We start from the raw sequence: 18,670 nt of genomic DNA on the forward strand, positions 1-18,670 counted from the left end.
CAATCAGGGAAACCAATTCACCATGGAGTGCACCATTTCCACTTCAGGGGTGGTCTTAAGATGACAAACAGCCACGTAGCCAAGAAATCATTTGAGCAACAAAGTCTCATCGATCGGACGCGGCAGGGTTGTATTTTTTTCTCCATTCACTCACTGCTTTCTTACACTGAGAGGCATGAATGTGGAAATGATTCTTTCCCTACAACAATTTGCTTTGTTTGTGCTGAAAACATTCCTTCCAGGGCCGTAGCAGGCCAGTGCTGTGGTGTCTAGGGGACTTTTTTTTTGGATCTAATATTGGCAATTATATTTTCATTAGAGCGTAATGACATGAACCTGGCAGCAGTTTAGCTCAGTGGTTCCTTTCAGACGCCAGGCTCTGTTTTTTGTGAGACCTGAATGAGCACACAGTTGTGGCTCAGATTCACAGAGCATGATTTACTTGATTTTGTCTGCCGTGTCTTTGTTCCATTAAGGCCCGTGCACACCCAGTGACTCGCCATTGGGAGCCAGTAAATGTTGTGTGTACTGGTCAATCATCTGTGTTAGACATCGATTACAGAACATGTGTCATTTGTTAGCAAAGGAGCTCTCAGATTGGCTCCTTGCTTTAGCGAATGGGATGTGAGCTCAGCGTTGGCCCAAGTTGTTGCTAGTTGGCAAGAATCAAGTTGGTGTTTAAAAGTCTTTTTGTTGCCTTCAAGCCAATTCAACATTCCTTCTGTTAAGTTTCATAAGTAAGTGTGAGAAAGAAAAGTGACATAAGTAATAATAATTCCAAAGGATACTTTAAGCCTGCCACAACGATCTACGGTTTCACCCTTTCACTGCTGACAGCTTCGATGCCACTAATGACCAGATGCCCCCAAATCCTACGCTGTACTATTGGATTTGCAAAAAGCCCCATTTCATTTGGTTTAAACGTTAACATACATTCAACCGGTTGCACTTTCTTTTGGCTGAACTTGTGGGTTGTAGTAGGCCCGGAAAGAACAACCTTTCATCCAGAAATCTGCTACGAGTTAGCACACACTCAAACTGTCATTTTCTTGGGATTCGGTGGATGCGAGGATAAGCGGGTCCGTTCAGCCATCTGCATGCTTTTCTGAGCCAGGATGACAGTATGCTGTTGATCAACCTCGCTGGTTTTTAAAATAATCTATTTAGCAATATGCTCATTTTGCACCCTCCTTTTCCCCCCGCCCATCCGAGCAGCTGTCTCTGCACACATGGTGCAGCCAGCCAACCTTAACGCTCTCTTTGCGCCGCTGCGAAAGCCAATAAAATTTGCAGCAGAGGAATCACCTGATTACAGAGCTGACAGACCTTGTCCCCCTCTCAATTCTTTCCTCTGGTGCGTGTATTCATGTGTGGATCTGTATAAACACGCCGCCGAGGGCAACTTTAAGGCTCCATCAAGTGGGGATGTGTGACAAACTCTGCGGTTGTGGGTATGTCTGTCTCTTTCCTAATCCATATGGGCGCAGCACTAATTAAATTGAACGTCTCAGCTATTCATGCCACCGGCTGCTTGGCACCGAAGCAGCAAAAAAAAAAAAAAGGAATCTGTTGGTGTTCTGTCAGGTAATATGACAAACCCAGCAGGGAGAGCTGTGTGTGCGTGTGTGCATTAATGTCACCGAGAGTGAGGCTGGGAAAGGAGGGGAGTAGGATTCCTTTACAGGAAGAGGAAAAAATAACTCTAGTGTGTTTTCATCAAGTGGTCAGATTGGGAGTGATATAGATACACATAAGCAGGACAATGATGTCAACAGTTACAGCTGAAGAGATGTCATGTTCAACAAGCCCCCCCTGATGGAGCTGACCTTGCTGCAGTCACAGACTGACAGACAAAGGTTGCATGTATCTCCTAGACGCCGCTGCCTCTCGCAGCAATTTCCAGGCCTTATCAAATCCAAACAGTAAATGTGTACTCCCCCTCACCCCTGACCCCATCCAATCCCTGTGGGTTTCTCCCTTTCCCTCTCCACAGCAGAAACCTATTATTGGCTTCTAACTGACTTCTCCCCCAGATTTATTTCATTTTCCTCCCCAGGATAGTTGGGAGGCTCTTTCTTATATTAGATACTGCTGTGCACGACTGCGCTAACTTGTTTGGAGTGTTGTTTATAATGCGAGACATGTGTTTTCCAGTCATTTCACAGCCAAATATATTGGATTGTGTGTCAGCATGTTTGCTTATCCTGTGCTGCTCGGGAGAGCTAATGCAGTGATCTTGTTAACGGGATAAAGATTTATGGGTGGGGGCGGGCCAACATGTGTACTGAGGTCCACCCAACATGGTGATAAATAAATGGAAATGGTGTCCATTTGTCACTGCCTGGGTTTGCCCGATTTGCCGTGTACCTGTGGAGTGCAGAGTCCCGCGGTGTCATGGCAGTCTGCACCCATCCTCGGGTCCCAGTCCTGCCGGTCACCTTTCAGACTCGTTCCTGTCAGCCTCGGTGCACGCTGCTCGTGCCTCGCTCCTCCACTAATGGTGAGAACAAGGCCAAAAGCTGCAGCTGGATTCCCTGCTGTGTGTGCCTGCACTGTGGCTTTGATAGGAAGCTGTGTGGAGCTTCTGACTGCTCAAAGACAGACCGTGAGATCCTGTTCTTTTAAACCAAAGCCCATGTTTGCCGGATCAGAACATCACAATTGGGTTTCTACAGTCACTGTACAGTGTCCAGGAGCATAAACGGACAAACACACGAGTGGCTTCGTGAAAAATGCCTCAATGAAGAAACAGCTGCAAGAGGAAACCAGGTCTGGCACCTCGAGGCCCACGTGTGGTTGTTTTTTAGGCAACAGCAAACACTTTCGTTAATGCTCGGAAATGGTTGTGGCTTCAAATAAATGCCAATAGAGTAACCGAGTCCTTCGCGTCCTAGCTGACTGTTTCCCAGACCGGCCACTGTATTCCTCAAAGGAGTTGAGTCATACAAACATAATCCTGCCGTTTTCGACAGCATCGCCACAAGCAGATATCATGTTGCAAGAGCAAATATTTAATTTACCCATCTTGGGTCAGATAATGTTAATTTGTTTTCATACGCACATGCACACATGCTGGGTATTCTATAAATACTATATATATAAATTCCAGGCAGCATTTTGTATCTCTAAAGCACATTGCCTTCTGCAAATTAGTATCCTATAAACATTATTTCTAGGAGACAGGATGGGTTATTAAAGAAATTTCCCTATAATTTCCTTGGGGATAGAAGCTCTACCACAAACTAGGAAAAATGTTCTCATGCAGTGTACAATAAGTGCTGAGTTTACAGAAGCAACTGCAGTTTTTCTGGAGATGGGTAATTATCATTTTCAGCTTTGCAAAAACCTACATTTCAGCAATAAATACACGGCAAAAACTCCCGCGCGGACGGAGTTTTATCAGATTTGAACCAGATGGAGAAAAGTGTGAAAGATGTGATGAATGTATAAACTAAGTAAAGATGCAGCTTTAAGTGCAAAGAGGCTGTTCTTCAGCATTTCTTCCTCGTTTCTTTTTAGGTGCAGAGAAATGTCGAGGCACAGACGCACGCAAAGCCGCAGTGCACTTGTGTGGTTTACTCTGGTATTCTGCTGATGGTATCCATTAGGGTTTTGGAACGGGTTGGTGGTGAATACACAACAAGACTTGCAGGGGAAAAGGAGCCGTGCATGCCCCCCCTTCCCCACCTCCCCAACAAAAAAAATCAGTGAGGGAAATCTAGCGCGAGTTAAAAGACTTGAGAGAAGGTTTGATGCAGGAGAGAAGAAAAAAGGATGGGGAGGAGTAAAGCCTGGAGAGATGGAGAGATAGCTTAAAGGAAACAAAGGAGGGGAGAGCATGAAGAGATTGAAGCTGGAAGACAGGAAGACACGGGGGAGCTTGAAAGGCAATGAGGGTACAGTACTGTACATGGAGGAAAAGAAGAGGGATAAAAAAGACGCAGTGGGGGGCTGATTCGGCTGCCTTTGCACTGGTGGAAATCAAAGCCATGTGTAGAAAAAAAGTTTGAATGCAGGAAAAAAAAAACATGCTCAGGTGTGTATTTGGCTTAACCAAACTTGGCAGCAATACACACAACTGACCTCATCTTGACTTTATAACATCCTCCCATTCGGTTCAATGAGTCACCTAATGTTGCAGAGGCCTGAGTCACGGACAGATAACTGTATTTCAATGGGGCTTATTCACGTAATAGCTCATACTAATAATAAGGCGCGGGTGTCTCGGCCTCAGACCTAGTGATTTTTGTCGTGGCGCTCAAATGATACCCTGCGGCCCTGTTATCATTCCAACCTTTGCACGCCAGCCAATGGAAGCGTCACCGACGGGGAGATCAAAAACACCTGGCACCATCCAGCGGCGCATTAGTCGTGTTTGCCTGGAGTCGTGGTCAGATGCATGTTGGTTGCTGTGGGGTTTATATGACACAGAAGGGATGACAGAGGGCTGGGTTAGCTCTATTTTCCAGCGAGCTTTATGCAGCCGCAGAGGCACCTTGCTCACTTTTCGGAACCCTCCCTTCGTAATGCCGCCGCCTATGACTTCAAACGGAATAAGGTATCAGACAAGATGAGAGTGAAGCATCAAATATAAAATTTTCAACATAATCACTTTTTTTTTTAACCTCATGCTCTCCTTTGCATATCATTCCAAGCCCTCTACCGTTCACCTCCCCCACACCTGTCTGTGAACCCTCGTCAGAAAGACAAATTACCCAGTGGGCTTCTCTTTTAGCTTTGCTTTCTGTACAATAATCAATTTGAGGACAAGCGAAAGAGCGAAAGAGAAGGCTAGAGGAACGTGAAATTATTCATCGGGGTCTCTCACCAGAGGAGCTGCGGAGGTGTGGGGGAGGGAAGGGGCTACTCATCCTGCACCAGATAATTAGGGAGAAGACCAAAAATAATTGCAGAATGAGGGTCTGACTGCAGGCCAGTCAGAGGCGAAAAGAGGGAGATTTAGCAGCAGGTTCAGAGACAGTTGGTGGGACTCTGGGCAGCAGCTTGTTGTTATATTTGGAAATCCTGGGTCGGTGTTTCGTGCGTCGTCCCAGCAACAGACAAACACACAAGAGACGGCGGAGGATAGACAGCCGGTGCTGGTGACGAGTGAAGGGGAAGAGCAGGGTGGTGGAGGAGCTGTGAGGGGAGCATGACATGAGCATGAGTTCGTTTTAGCTGAACACTCGGGAGAAAAGCAGGATCGTACCAGGAGGGAGAGCCTTTCTATACCCCCCTCTCTTTCTTTCTCTCTCTCTCTCGCTCTCTCTCTCTCTGGTGGTGGGTGTTTATTCAGAGACCTCTTGTTTCCTACCAATTAAAGGGGCTGGGGGACTGCTTCAGCACAATCCTCCGACCCCCCCCCCCTCTTCTGTGCAATCTGTCTTCCCTCTTCCTCCCGTCTTCTGCGATGTTTGCTCCATCTGCAATTTTTCACCACTTACACATCTCAATGCACATTTGCAGTGTGTGTTTTTTCCAGCCTCATCTGATATTCTTCCCAGGGTGCCTGCAGATTCTTCAAATGTCCTAAAAGACATCGAAGAATTATTCAAAAGTAAACTGTTATTTAAATTTATTCGGGCAAAGAAAGAACTCTGCTTGTATGCCACAAAGCATCTAAGCATCAAAGCATTCGGCACGGAGAAATGCTTTTATCTTCCTTCACTGAGAACAATACTTAATGTTTCCTAAATGGTTTAATTACTTTCATTTTTCATTGTAACTGTGTTCGTCCTGGTCTTATCTGTACCTCTGCATTGCTGAAATCAGGATAATTTCCCCAGAGGGATCATTAAAGCTTCATCTTTCACCCCTCGTTCATTTCTCTCTTCAGTCATTCCTCCCTTTAGCAGTTTGGGCCAAAGCAAACAAGCTTTTATTGAAATCTGATTTCTGCAACTGGTCTTGACTGAATCGCCAACACTAACCTCCTCACGGCGTCTGGGGGTTACTACTCATTAGCCACCAATTGCTACTATTCTAGTCATTATTTGTGGATGATACACCTCTGCGAATCATATGTCATTTGCCTGTTTGTAGCTTTCTTTCAAAGACAGGAAAGAAAATACAGCAGCTCTCTCAGTGATTGTTTCATCCCATCTGCTCTGTTGTCAGCAGGCTGAATGTGCTGCCGTCCTTTTCTACGTCTCGTCAACAACACTCTGCACATTATTATCTGCATCAGACACGTGAAAGGCAGTTAAATTGCACAAGAGCAGGCAGTCATTCATGACGCTCCCCCCTTGCTTTCCACACATTTCCATCAGTTGTCATGGGATGATATGTATTTCACAGTGCTAAATGCAGCCTATACGTGCACTGCAGTCACATGATGTCCTTATCACTACCTGCACTGTTCAATCTACAGTATTTCAATGCAATTTTCTGTTGTCGGGAAAAAAAACATTCTTCCTATGTTATGCATCACAATGGAAAAATATTGTATGACTGTCAATCCGTTAAACTCGGCTATGAAACGGGAGCGCCTGCTCTCAGATATTTGTACAAAAACAGCTCCAAGGATTTTGTATCTTCATCTGATTTATGCCCTTTTTTCTGCCACATTGCAGGATGTTGCAGGCACACACCTGCCTATATAGTCCCTCTCCCTCCTGGGCCCTGAATTGTCACGCAGATTGATGACTGGGGAAGAGCTGGGATACCTCGGGGTGCATTAGGATGCAGAACATAACAGTAACTGCGGGTGTACGTGGGATTTGCATGCGTGTGTGTGTTAGGATAGAACTTCTCCTATTTTGGCAACCGCCTCACCATAAAGAAGGAACACTATGGTGCTGCCTCTGCTGGGTTGTCTCGCTCAGTATGTTCACAGTAGCTCTTTGTTTCTTTGTGTCTGTGCCTCTACTCCTACCCAGACTTGCGCGTCTTTGTCTCGCTCGGTTTTCTCTTTGGTGCAATACATCGCGTCTGCAGCACCAGCTCTTCCTCACCTTCCTCCTCTCCATTTCCCTCTCTTTGTGACCTGGGTGCCTTCCTACCTCGGTTGCAACTCTCCTGGGTTTTTACCCTTTATTATTTCCATCCCCACCCCACTCTGTCCTCTTTCTCAAATAGAACCCCAGGTAGGAATTATTGTAGATCCTCATTTAAACAGAGCATCCCTCAAGTCTGCAGTGTGTAATTCTGCTTCTGCACACTCTGAGGTTCTTTCCCCCCTTTGCTTTTGTGTACAGTTCACCGAAAGTGCTTATTTTGATCTTAACCTAGCCCAGGGAGATTCTCTAAACATCATCAGACGGGTCATGCAATGCAAACAATGGTTTCTACTGTATGAGCCATTGTGCTAGAATACATCTGTCTCAAGGTCTGCCCGCTGTCTGCAAACCGCTTCTTTTGTTTTGCCATTGAAAAAAACCTTCAAAAGTCTTCTGCAGGAATATGTGTGACAGGTGGATCGGTTGGCCTTATTAGTGGCAAAGTCTGAAAAGCGGTTTGTGTCAATGCGAAATAATCAAATAAAGAAAATGAATAAATAACTGACAGTCGCATTGCTCACTTAGACTCAAGTTTCCCTCCGCTAACTGTGTTTTATCTACTCGTTAACGTCCCCAATTACCCTGTCAAGCAGTGCCAACGTTTTGCAGCGTGGCACGCTTATTGAAATGGTAATGTAAGCATCTCAGAGTGAAACTCTTTCATTCGCTTGCTTCTAAGTGGATTTATTCATGACAATTTACTCTTCACATGCAGGATTACACTAATGAGAGGGTTAAAAGGTGGTGCGTTGGTGGGTGTGGGAGAGAGCATGTGTGTGTGTGTGAGAGTAGGGCTTTTCTCTTGCCCCGGAGAAAAAGGGGAGCACCTTTTGGCTGCCTCCATCATGGCTCTCTCCATTATTCAGAAGAAGAGGACTTGATTTCGATCCAAACTGGTGTCTCACACACACTGGCGTGCACTTCCTGTTATCTGGAGGATTCAGGTGTGTGCTGTAAATGTCACAATTAATGTGGCAAACAAGCTGGGTTCTTGATTCTGATTTGAATCCTAATCTCAGGCTTGATCATAATTGAGTGAGTTAATTGGTCTACATCTGCATCAGCCCTCAAGTGCAGTATGTGTGTCACATTAACAGATTGTAAGTCAGCTCCTAGCAGGCTCTCCAGTCCTGATTGGGTGGTGTTTCCAGGTGATAACCGAGTATGTAGGTCATTGTTCAACAATCCCCAGGTACTGCCTACACACTGTTGCCTCTTTAACCTGCTGCAGTCAACACAACAGTAGTGATGTTTCCAGAAATAAGGTCTAGGCTCATTATCACATCACCAGAATAATGAGACAGATGGGGCAGTACAGTAGCTAGCTTAACACAGCACATACCAATAATGACACTAGCTAGAGGGATTCTAGATTTAAAAATGAGAATGGACTAAGTCCCCAAGCAATATTGTTATTGTTGTTACCTATTTATGCATTTGTGTAAGCACAAATCAGATGAATTTAAGTGGAATTAAATGCTGCTGAATGTTCCTACCTCTCTCTGACTGTATCTGTTATTAAAGCCAAGAGGTAGCAGCTAACTGGAAAAACCAAAACCAGTTGTTTATCAAAAATCAAATATTGGCAGAAACCTCAGGGCAAACGTGGCAAAACGCTGTTTTGAAACAAAAACACATTAATGAGGACGGAGCTTTTCAGAGAAACCTGAGTGATAAAAAAATAAGTCCTGGTTGACACTGCTTATTAGTGTTATCCACCCAGAATTCTTAGGTGGTTGCTTGATGACTTCTTCTCATTGCAACAGGAGGAATTCTGCTATAGTTGGTGATAATTCAGTGGTGGGATTGATGTGATAAGAGATGCTGGTCTTTATCTACAATTAAGTTGAATTATTTTATTACTGGAACGTCATTCTTACTATATTCTTATTCCAGCATTTTGCATTTTTATACACATTTAACATTTGCTGCTAACATTTTGAGTTACCAGTCGGGGCCTAAAAGGGTGGGGTGTAGGGGTGGGGGCAGTGCCTTTGTGTGTTATTTTTTTGTTTTGACCTTTCCAACAATCATGCATTTTCTGCATGAATTTAGAAAACTTTCCACATCCTTTGAGTGACCGCTGGAAATAACCACTTTACTGGAACATTTTCACTCAGTGATTGAATGGATTTATTTGCCTGAGGTAAATGTACTTTCTATTCATTTATTTAAGTTAATAGAAGCTAGACTTAATGAACTAGCAAAGCCTGCGCAAAATGAATGTGGTTCAAAATAATTACCATGACAACTTGTTTGACTGATTATGTTTATTCAGTTCTGGCCTGAAGAAACAACAATTCCAAGCATTTAGGAGCATTTTTCTTCCGATATATAAAAGCCCACAGGATTTGTTTTCCCATCATTTTTAATGGTTACTTGTCCATAGAGCTATTGTAGAGGTTTTAAAAATTTCTTTCATAACTGAATGAAAATCAGTGAACTTGGATTGGGCTTTTGAGGCTAACATAGATCTTTGTTTTCAAAATTTGATCAGATGGTATTTAGCCACGAACAAGCCTTTTCAAATCAAACCTTAATCTCCCATGATCCCTTTACTGTTTGCTATACATGATGCAATCACTGGGCCAACCTGGGCTCCTTTACAAAAGAGGGGAAAAAAAAAACATTCCACCATAACAAATGAATCCTTTATGAGACACTTTTACACATTCTTGCAGCATACATACCTAAACATCTGTGGATATGGTTATTTTTTTTTTTACATTCCTTTATATGTCAAATCTTCACCGTGGACAAGTTGTTGCTTGTTCTTCTCACATTATTAACTTGCTTCAATTGTGCTCGTTAAAAAAGAAAGAAAAACAACCCTCAACATGATCAACACGGTGCACACATGGCCACATTTACTAAATGTAGGTGTGAAAATGACACCTGAAGTGAAAAGGAGTAATGACGCCTCTCTTGCATGGTCCGCCAGGCAGAAGACAGAGGGCAAGATGTTTCCTTCAGAATCAACTCCTGTCTCGGTAAAGGTTTTGGTTTTCATACAGAGATTATTGAATTAATCTGTTAACCTGGAAACAAGAGACAATAACCTTTATATCATCATCATCATCATCATTGGGGAAATAAGACGGAAGACCATTTCAAATTGGAAATAAATATCCTTAGGTAACACAGCTTAGCGGGAAATGAAATGACACACGAACGGTGCACTTGTGTGCTGTAAATATATTTTTTAGTTTGAAAGGTAGACCTCTTAGGGCAGAGTGTGATTATTTTTTGTTCCATAAATAAAAAACAAGGTAAGAATTGTGGCACCACCTGCCAGAGTGTATTTCTTGGAAATCTATCACAGCCAGGTGACGAAGGTGCCATTTGCCTCTCGGCTTTCCTGTTTGACTTCCTGTTTGACTCCCTGTTTGCATATTGGTTCTGTTTTATTGATTCAGCATTGATTGTACTCTGATTGAATTGGTCGTCCATAACGTGTTTGTGAGAAGCCACGAACCCAGCCAGGTTTTACCACTGTTGTGACAAACTCTTGTTGTTACGGACTGAAATTCTTGCAGCAACTGAGAGGATTGAAGATTCTTTTTAATGCAACGCTGAACCTTGAGTCCACCTTTTGCACTTTTCTGTGATTGACAATTTTCCTAACCTTATCGGAGCCGTTTCAGCCAGCTCTTTCGCCAGTTCACTAATTCCCCTAATCTGCTTCATGTCCGTCCGTCTCTCCCGGTATCAGACTTCTCCTGATTCTCAGCCATGACTTCTCCTCTTCCCTCTTTCTCACGTCTTCTTCCATACAGAGGGAAGGGATGAGTAGAAGAGATTAAAATAGAGGTTGCACAATCCTTTTAGCTGGTTTTGAGGGATGCGTTCTGCACGTAGACGGCAGGATTAGAGTGTCAAACATCCACAAACTAGCAAACTGCTGCATCCATCCATCCATCCATGCATCCATCCATCCATCCATGCATCCATCCATGCATCCATCCATGCATCCATCCATCCAAGACAAGACATAATGAACTGTTATCAAATTTATGTCCACTGCTTCAAAAAAAACATCTAAACGTTCTAATACTAAAATAAAAATATAAAACTGCATGTAACAATTGAAAGTAGTAGGAATAATGAAAAGGTTGTTGCAGGAAATTGTATGCAGTCTGACACATCTTGCTTTGGAATATTCCATAAGGAATAACCAAAGCAGTGTTCAGACCTTACAATTCCTGACAAATATATCTGGAATCTTAAGAGAATGGGGCGCTGTGTTGATCTAATTGGCTCACCAAATGTAAGACAGTTTTATATTCTTGTCCTGGGACTCTTGAAAGTAACGATTTCTTTGCAGAGAATGAATTTTAAATGGGGATCTTGGGGAGGCAAAGGAAACGAAGGTGCTTCCTTTGTGTGGCGTCTTCCAGAGTTTGCCGTGTTATGCTACAAGTCTCACGTGGCAGAGTTACAGACAGAGCTAAACTGTGTAATTTGGTCTGTAGAGGACCTCCATTTTTTATTGGATTTGCTTGGTTGGAGATGTTATTGGTTTGGTGTGCACTTGTAAAAGTGTGCAAGGCCCAGCGGAGCCCCGCACGGATCGACTTGCGTGTTGTTTTCGATGTATAGACCCGATATACTGTATATGAGCAGCTCATATTGTTTTTCACTTTCAGGCAGCTGCTTTTCTTGCAGCTTTTTGAGACTGCAGTTATCAGTAGGGGAGGAGGAGGAGCAGGGGGAGCATGGTAGAAGCAAAGAGGTAGGGGGTAGGGAGAGGTCAGTAGCACAAAGTCAAGGATTTTATATCTGCTGAGGGTGGACTGCTGTATCCCCCCCCCCACCCCCCCCCCCGCCAAAAATCCATATATTCAGTTTTCTCCTTCTGGTTCTGAATTTTAAAAAAGGTTGGTTTATACATTTTACCTGTAAACACAGCGAGAGGAGCCCAGTCTACTGTCTGCAGTACCTTTTCTTTTTCGTTTGTTTTTTTTATTACTGTGTGCTTCTGGAATAAAGCAATTTAGTGCGGTTTGGCTGCCACAGAGCCACAGAACTGAGAAAGAACCATAATTCCAGCGTTGGCTTCCAGCTTTTTTATTTTAGTATTTGCGTACAGCGATCAATATGCTAATGACAAATTCAGTGGTGATCCTGTTGTTTTTCTGTTTTCCTGATATTGAAGAGGCTAGTGGAGGTCGGCTTGCAGGAGATACTGGAATAAGTAACATCATGCATAAATTAATTAATAATGCATGTGCCTCCACAGATTTACACTATTACACTACTATATTCAGTCAATAGCTTTTGGATAGTGGTTAAACAAATAGCATTAAAAAAAGAAATTGAATGAGTGACAATCACTTTTTCTTTAATTTAAACCTTCTGTATGCAATTTAATTTCCCCTCTTTGGGCATTGAGAATAATTACACAGACACTTGTGGGCATGCTTGCCTCTGTGATGTTGCCTGGACCTCATACTGAAGCCTCACCCGTTGCTATGGTTGCTCCCCTCTAATGGTTTGGAAAACCAACATTTGGTGAAATGCACTGGAGAGCTTTAGTGCTGGTTTTTGTTCCCTTTGGATAGTGCCAGTCGGAACACTCCTCCACTTCAGCCCTGCTGGCTTTTGAAACACTGTAAGTATAGGAGTCAGTCAGAATGGACTCTTATCTATTGTTTACATTGTCGATAAGCTATATCATTTTTGGCTTCATCCAGGTATAGCTGCATTCCAAATATGAAGTATTTCTCTTATCAGACTTTGTTTATGACTGATCCAGAAGTTGCTGATACACTGTATTAAGATGTACAAAAACACACCAAAACCCTGGTAAAAAATGGGTTTTTATGAGATCATATGTGAGGATATGATGGTCAAGTTCAAAGTAAAAGCATGTTTTCATTAATCTTAATGAAAACTAAACCAATGCAGTTTACAGTGATGCTGATGAGGGTTTGGAGGCGTTTTGATGGTCATGTGGTTTTACCTGATTAAAGTGTAGGTAGGTGTGAAAACATGCTCACTGTATCCAAAGTCAAACTTCATTAAAGCCTTTATAATATCTCACTATAGATGTAGATGTTACCCTATAGGTACCATTTAAAATGAAGCCTTGGCAGAACCGTTAAATTCACTTGCCACGCTTTCCTTTCAAAGCTATTGGGCCACCTTCTGTGCTTTCTCAGACAAACTGTAGGGACACTTAATGCACGTCTGCAAACACAAGTGGCCACAGGAGAAACGTGGCGGTCTCCAATGCAAAACTGCTTTCTTGTGATCAGGTCTCCCGAGATGCATGTTAAGATGAGGCCGAATGATGCAGGGATGTCGTGTGGTGAGGTCATGCTATGTTCTTTTTTCTGCCCCTGTCCACGGGGTTATATTGTGGTGCCTCTACTTGGACGCTGAGGAGAGGATTATTGGAGCTCGACTGCAGTAGGCCTTTCAAGCTGCTCTGACTCAGGCTCCAGAGGACTAACAACAAGTCAGACTCCCTTAGATCCAGGGCAGCGGGGCCCAGGGCGGACGCTTTGATGTGGCCAACCAGATTCTCATCTGGAGGGATAAGATGGGGGGGGTGAATTGACGAGAGCAAAAAGTGTAAAGCGTAAAGAGACAGCCTGTCTTGAGGTTAGTTTCGCTGTCAGAAGCCAGTTCAATTAGAGATGATGGGGAGAAAAAAGCTACATGTGGAATAACCCTACACATGTGGAATAACCAAGATATAAGAGTCAAGGAAAAGGTATGGAGATGACACAAATCCTTCAAATGCTAATGCAAACATCAAAGAGAAATGGGGGGAAAAAGAAACTCAATTGCAAAGAAATTGAATTTGGGGACATGTCTAAGCCACATGCATAATTCCACCCGAATCTCTGTGTACAAGTAACCAATTATATTTGCTGCAACTAAACACAGAAGCAAAGATGAGCAAAGGGAAAAAAAAGCCTTTGTCCTCATAAAATTAACACGTACACAATCGAGAACAACAAATAAGCTCATGTTTGTGTCACAGGGAAGAAACGGAGGATTCATTTTACGGCATTTGTTCTGTGTATGTTGAAGCCTCTGAATTATTTGATAATTCAGCCTGCCTCGTTTAACATGCACGCTGTCAAAGAGGATTACAGGATTTAGAGTTTGTCCGCAACATCAGTCCTGCTGAGTTTAGCTTGTCCTATAGGCTGAATTTAAATGGATCTTTTAAAGCTAATACAGTATATGACTCAGTAAATGTATTCAAATGCACCCAGGACTCTTGACAAATTTCAGTTACAGAGAATCACTGGTGTCATTTCAGCGTGCTTATATTGTATTTACCTTTTACTTGGGCGTGCAATTCCTTAATGTAACCTAATAAGCGGATGCCTTTTTTCCCCCCGCCGGGTGCAGAAGCAGCAGTTTCAAACACGGTGCCAAAATTTCCTTGTTTCTCATACTTACAAACATTCTTCACTAAACTTCATAATCTGCATCAGATTTGTGCCCTTTCGTCTGCAGTTCTCAGTTTATTTCTTTCAGCAGTGCCAAAAAATGAATCTTTAACGACGCACTGGGAAATGTTCCAGGGTTTTAGATCCTCTGGCGACTCTCAGACCTCACACGATAGCAAAAACAGATGTGTAACCTGACTGCAATCGGATTTATACTATATTATCAGTCAGTCGGTCGGTCAACATGTGCATGCAGACTTGAACGCTGTAAGCTCAGTCGTCAAGGTCTCACATTTGTTCTGCTGCAGTCACTTGGACTGTTTTTAATGTCCTGTGAGAAATGTCTTTTTTTATGTGGTGCGCTGGTGGTGGAGGTGCTGGGGGCGGTGGTGGGGTCGGGCAGGGGGGGCGGGGGCTGGCGGACAGCTGTTTCCCATCAGTGTTCGAGTCGAGCAGTCAGCCAGTCGTGGCCTAGGAGAGCGACAGGCCGAAACTCAAAGAAGTGAAAATACCTCCAATTAGAAGGTCGTCCCAATTTGTTCCCCCATATCCTCGTCCTCATCAGAGCCTCAGGCCGACGTGACCAGCGCAATGTGCAAATCCCCGGCCAGAAGTGAAAGAGCCGCCACCATCTGGGAGTGATTATGCCTTTTCCTCACGGTTTTCCATCTTTTCACCTCAGTGGAGCTCTGCCGTTATCCTCCCTCCATGTTGGCTCAGCTCTTTTGGCTTGTTCAGGTTCTGGTCCTCCTCCACCCCCCCACCCCCCCTGTAATTCAAGACTGGCTTTTCTTAAGAGCACTCTTACACACATTAACGCATTGTTCACCTCCCCATAAGTAAATATTAGTTGGCAATTTTAGATATTTGCTTTCATTCCTCATGTAGATGACGATCTTCTAGGATTTCACCGTCTCTTTGGGATAGTAGTTTCATTCTAATTCCGTTCTCACTCCGGTTATAATTTGGAATTTGCTCCCCCGGTTTTGAGGCACTCGGATGAATGCAGCTTATATTGGAGACAGGAAGGAACTGCCTGCAACCACAAGAAATCGCATCCCTCTGTTCGACCTCTTCGCTTCAGCTCTCTCCAGACTCGAGCTTGTGGAAGGATGATGAATGGCTGTGGGAGAGCTCTGCTGTGAGCTGCTGGAGCCGTCTGGATCTCACCTTTCTGCATTGTGCTCTGAAGCCGTTTGCAGTATCTCCCTGTTTTGCTGTTAGCCATGAGGTGGCTAGCTTTCTCAGCAGATCAGTGAAGGATGATCACCATGATGGATGGAGTAAAAACTGCAATGCTGTTTTCTGGGTTTTTGTTTAGACAAAGTCAACCCAACTTTAACGTGCATGGGAAATTTGGCTTGAATCCCTCTTGAACTATTTCTTTTTCTCTCTGTGTTTTAGTTTTACGTGATGACTTCCGACAGAACCCTGTAGATGTGATGGTGGCAGTGGGTGAGCCCGCAGTGCTGGAGTGCCAACCACCTCGCGGGCACCCTGAACCCACAATCTCCTGGAGGAGAGATGGCGCCAACCTTGATGACAGAGATGAACGAATTACGGTAAGACTATGGCTCTACGTTTGCAAGAGCGACCTCTTCCTCAAGAGAATTTAAAGAACAATTTTTCCTTTTTTCCTCATAGCATTACACACTATGCCATGTGGTTGGTCTGGCCAGGGCGAGTAGTTCTGCCAGTCCTGTAACACAGAATCCCAACCAGGTTTCCGCTGCAACATTAATTATGGGAGCGTTTGTGCAGATGTACACATGATATGCATGCATTCTTGTTCCCTGTCGGGAATCCTGTCTAGCCTTGTCTGCAACAGTAGTCCCTGTTCAAAAGATCAGCTTACTTTGACAAAACCTTGGTTGTGATGTGCTGGTAACAGTTCGGGCTGTTGCATGACTAGAGGATGGGCAGGACTCTCTTACTGAAGCAGAGTTCCCTGAAAGGATTTCCACTGATTTGAAATGAAGGAACTAACAATGTGTCCGTTTACGTGACCATAAAAATACGATAACTAGGAGTTATTAGATTGTTATAATCAGATCTGACGTGTTTACGTGCACAACAGAAATGCACTAGCTACGATATCCCTGGTTTACATGTTACAGTCAGTTTATTGAATGTATTTCTGAGGACACACGTTTGTTCATAAAAACATAAGACTGAAGGTAACGAGGCACGTTGTGGAGTTTCTGCCACATTTTGTTGTTTATTTGTTTATTTACATGTGTGCAGATGCACAAAAACTGAAGGAATGTGAGTAGATTGTGCACAGAACATTACATGGGAATACTGGGAAAATAGCCGGCCATGTTAATCAGATTTCTCCTAATCAGATGACACACATGGTCACACTGTGCTGTTTACATGATCACATTCATAATCTGCTAACTCCCAGAATCTTCTGGTCATGTAAAGGTCCCAGTGATACAAAGATACAGGTTGCCTGTGTTAAGGTTCTTTTTAAAATTTTAGTTGCATATTGCAATTTTATATGCATGATCCTGCACACTTGCAAACACACACAATGTTATATTTCTATATATGTTGCGAATACTTTACCCAACTCCTTAACATAACCCTAACATCTAAACTAACTAACCCCAACCCTAGCTTAACTCCCTAAACTAAACCCAACACTAACCTCAACCTTATTACTGCAACCCTCAAACCTCTGTAACCTTCAACAGGCCTTTGAAGATGTGGGGGCCAAGATGTGGGACCTAACAAGATCCCCCCCCCCACTCATGGTCCCACTTTGCAAACATGGTCCCACTTTGCTAGTAAGATCAGGATTTTGGTTCTGAATATTTTTAGTTAGTGTGAGGCACAGGCACACACACACACACACACACACACACACACACACACACACACCCGCACACACACACACAGCTTACACAAGTGTGGAGTGACAGGTAGAGTCCCCTGGAGCCTGTGATGGACAGAACCGTTACCTCTGATTTAAAGCGAGGCCTCGATCAGGACTGGGAGTGGCTCCTCTGAGACAAATACAAAGGCTTCCTTTGGCTTTGTATCTTCGACATGCCTTTTTTTTGTCCCCCTTAATCATCTTTCCCATTGAACTATGTCTTTGCCATGAGAGTTCACCCAAAGACATCATTTAATGCACAGACCAAAAGAGTCCACCACAAATTATTCAGGCCTCGCTGCTTCAATACAGATGAGTTTACTCCTCAAATCTGTGTGAGCAACCCCCACAAACATGCAAATTAAAAAAAAATCCCACACTTCTAGTCAGTATTGTACCATCCAGGACTTTCACTGGCACTGGCTTATGTTTTTGTCTGCATCTGACCTCGGGAATGGGTCTTTTTGATGATTGATTTTTTCAGATTTTCTACCTTATTCAACAAGCATATCACTGTGCTCCACCTCCAGCTCACTCAGGGCTATAGAGGAAGTTAATTACAGTGACTGAATCACTGAAAAATCTGGTTCTGGAGTTGTCATGGAGGCATGCCAGTCAGTGATAATGCGCACTGATTTGCTTCCAGTATTTGTGTTGACACCGGCTAGAGATCGGTCGTGCTTATATTCCTTGAAAAGCACTCGACTAATGTCACCGCATTGCCTCACACTGTGACACCAGTTCATTTAATATGTTGGCTATTACAAAAGACAAAGCTCTTTATCTGGTGTTAGTACAGCCGCCTGATTTTAATATGGCTGTGCTTTTAATGAAAATAATACCACTGAATGACAGTGAAAACTGCAGTAGGAAAGATTATGAGCCAATCATATGTATGTGTCCGCTGACATTTAAGTAATTGGAAAATGTCACACTGAGTCTTAAGTGAGTCCGCACGTCCAAACTTAAACCATTAAATACTGACAGGAACGGCTGCCCCCTCCCCACACGCGCTCCTTGTGTTACTAATGGATGGCATTGTCTGTGAAAAACACAAACAACCACAAATTACGCCACACTGAGTCAGGTTGTTCCCTTCAAGCCACATCATTTGCAGCACATTTGGAACCTCAGCCACATATTGGTCTGGTCTCAGCCTTTTATTTATCCAGAGTATAAAGAATGGATTGTTTTATTGTAAAAGGGTTAGCCCGAAGGGGCTGACTAATACGTAAGGCTGTTGAGTTCATCCCTGCAGCATCAGTTTAGTGATGCGTTCCACCCATGGTTACTGCAGTTTGCTATTGTGCAAGGTGCTGCAGTGTAGAAAGACACTGATGACCTGGTCCATGGACAAAGCAATGCAAGCAGCCCCTGACCAG

The 18,670-nt window shown here is 43.6% G+C and overlaps 1 protein-coding gene across 5 annotated transcripts in view; it reads left to right on the top strand.

Annotated features, from left to right (window-relative positions):
* The window catches only part of LOC130537316 (roundabout homolog 1-like), a 68,680-nt gene that overhangs the window by 35,274 nt on the left and 14,736 nt on the right, over nt 1-18,670 (top strand). For all 5 annotated transcript variants that reach the window (XM_057054012.1, XM_057054013.1, XM_057054015.1 and 2 more), the window contains one exon: nt 15,812-15,969. In XM_057054012.1, coding sequence (XP_056909992.1) covers nt 15,812-15,969 — 158 coding nt within the window. The remainder of the gene's footprint in view (nt 1-15,811; nt 15,970-18,670) is intronic.

This window comes from Takifugu flavidus, chromosome 14 (assembly GCF_003711565.1).
Source record: "Takifugu flavidus isolate HTHZ2018 chromosome 14, ASM371156v2, whole genome shotgun sequence".
Taxonomy (NCBI): Eukaryota; Metazoa; Chordata; class Actinopteri; order Tetraodontiformes; family Tetraodontidae; genus Takifugu; species Takifugu flavidus.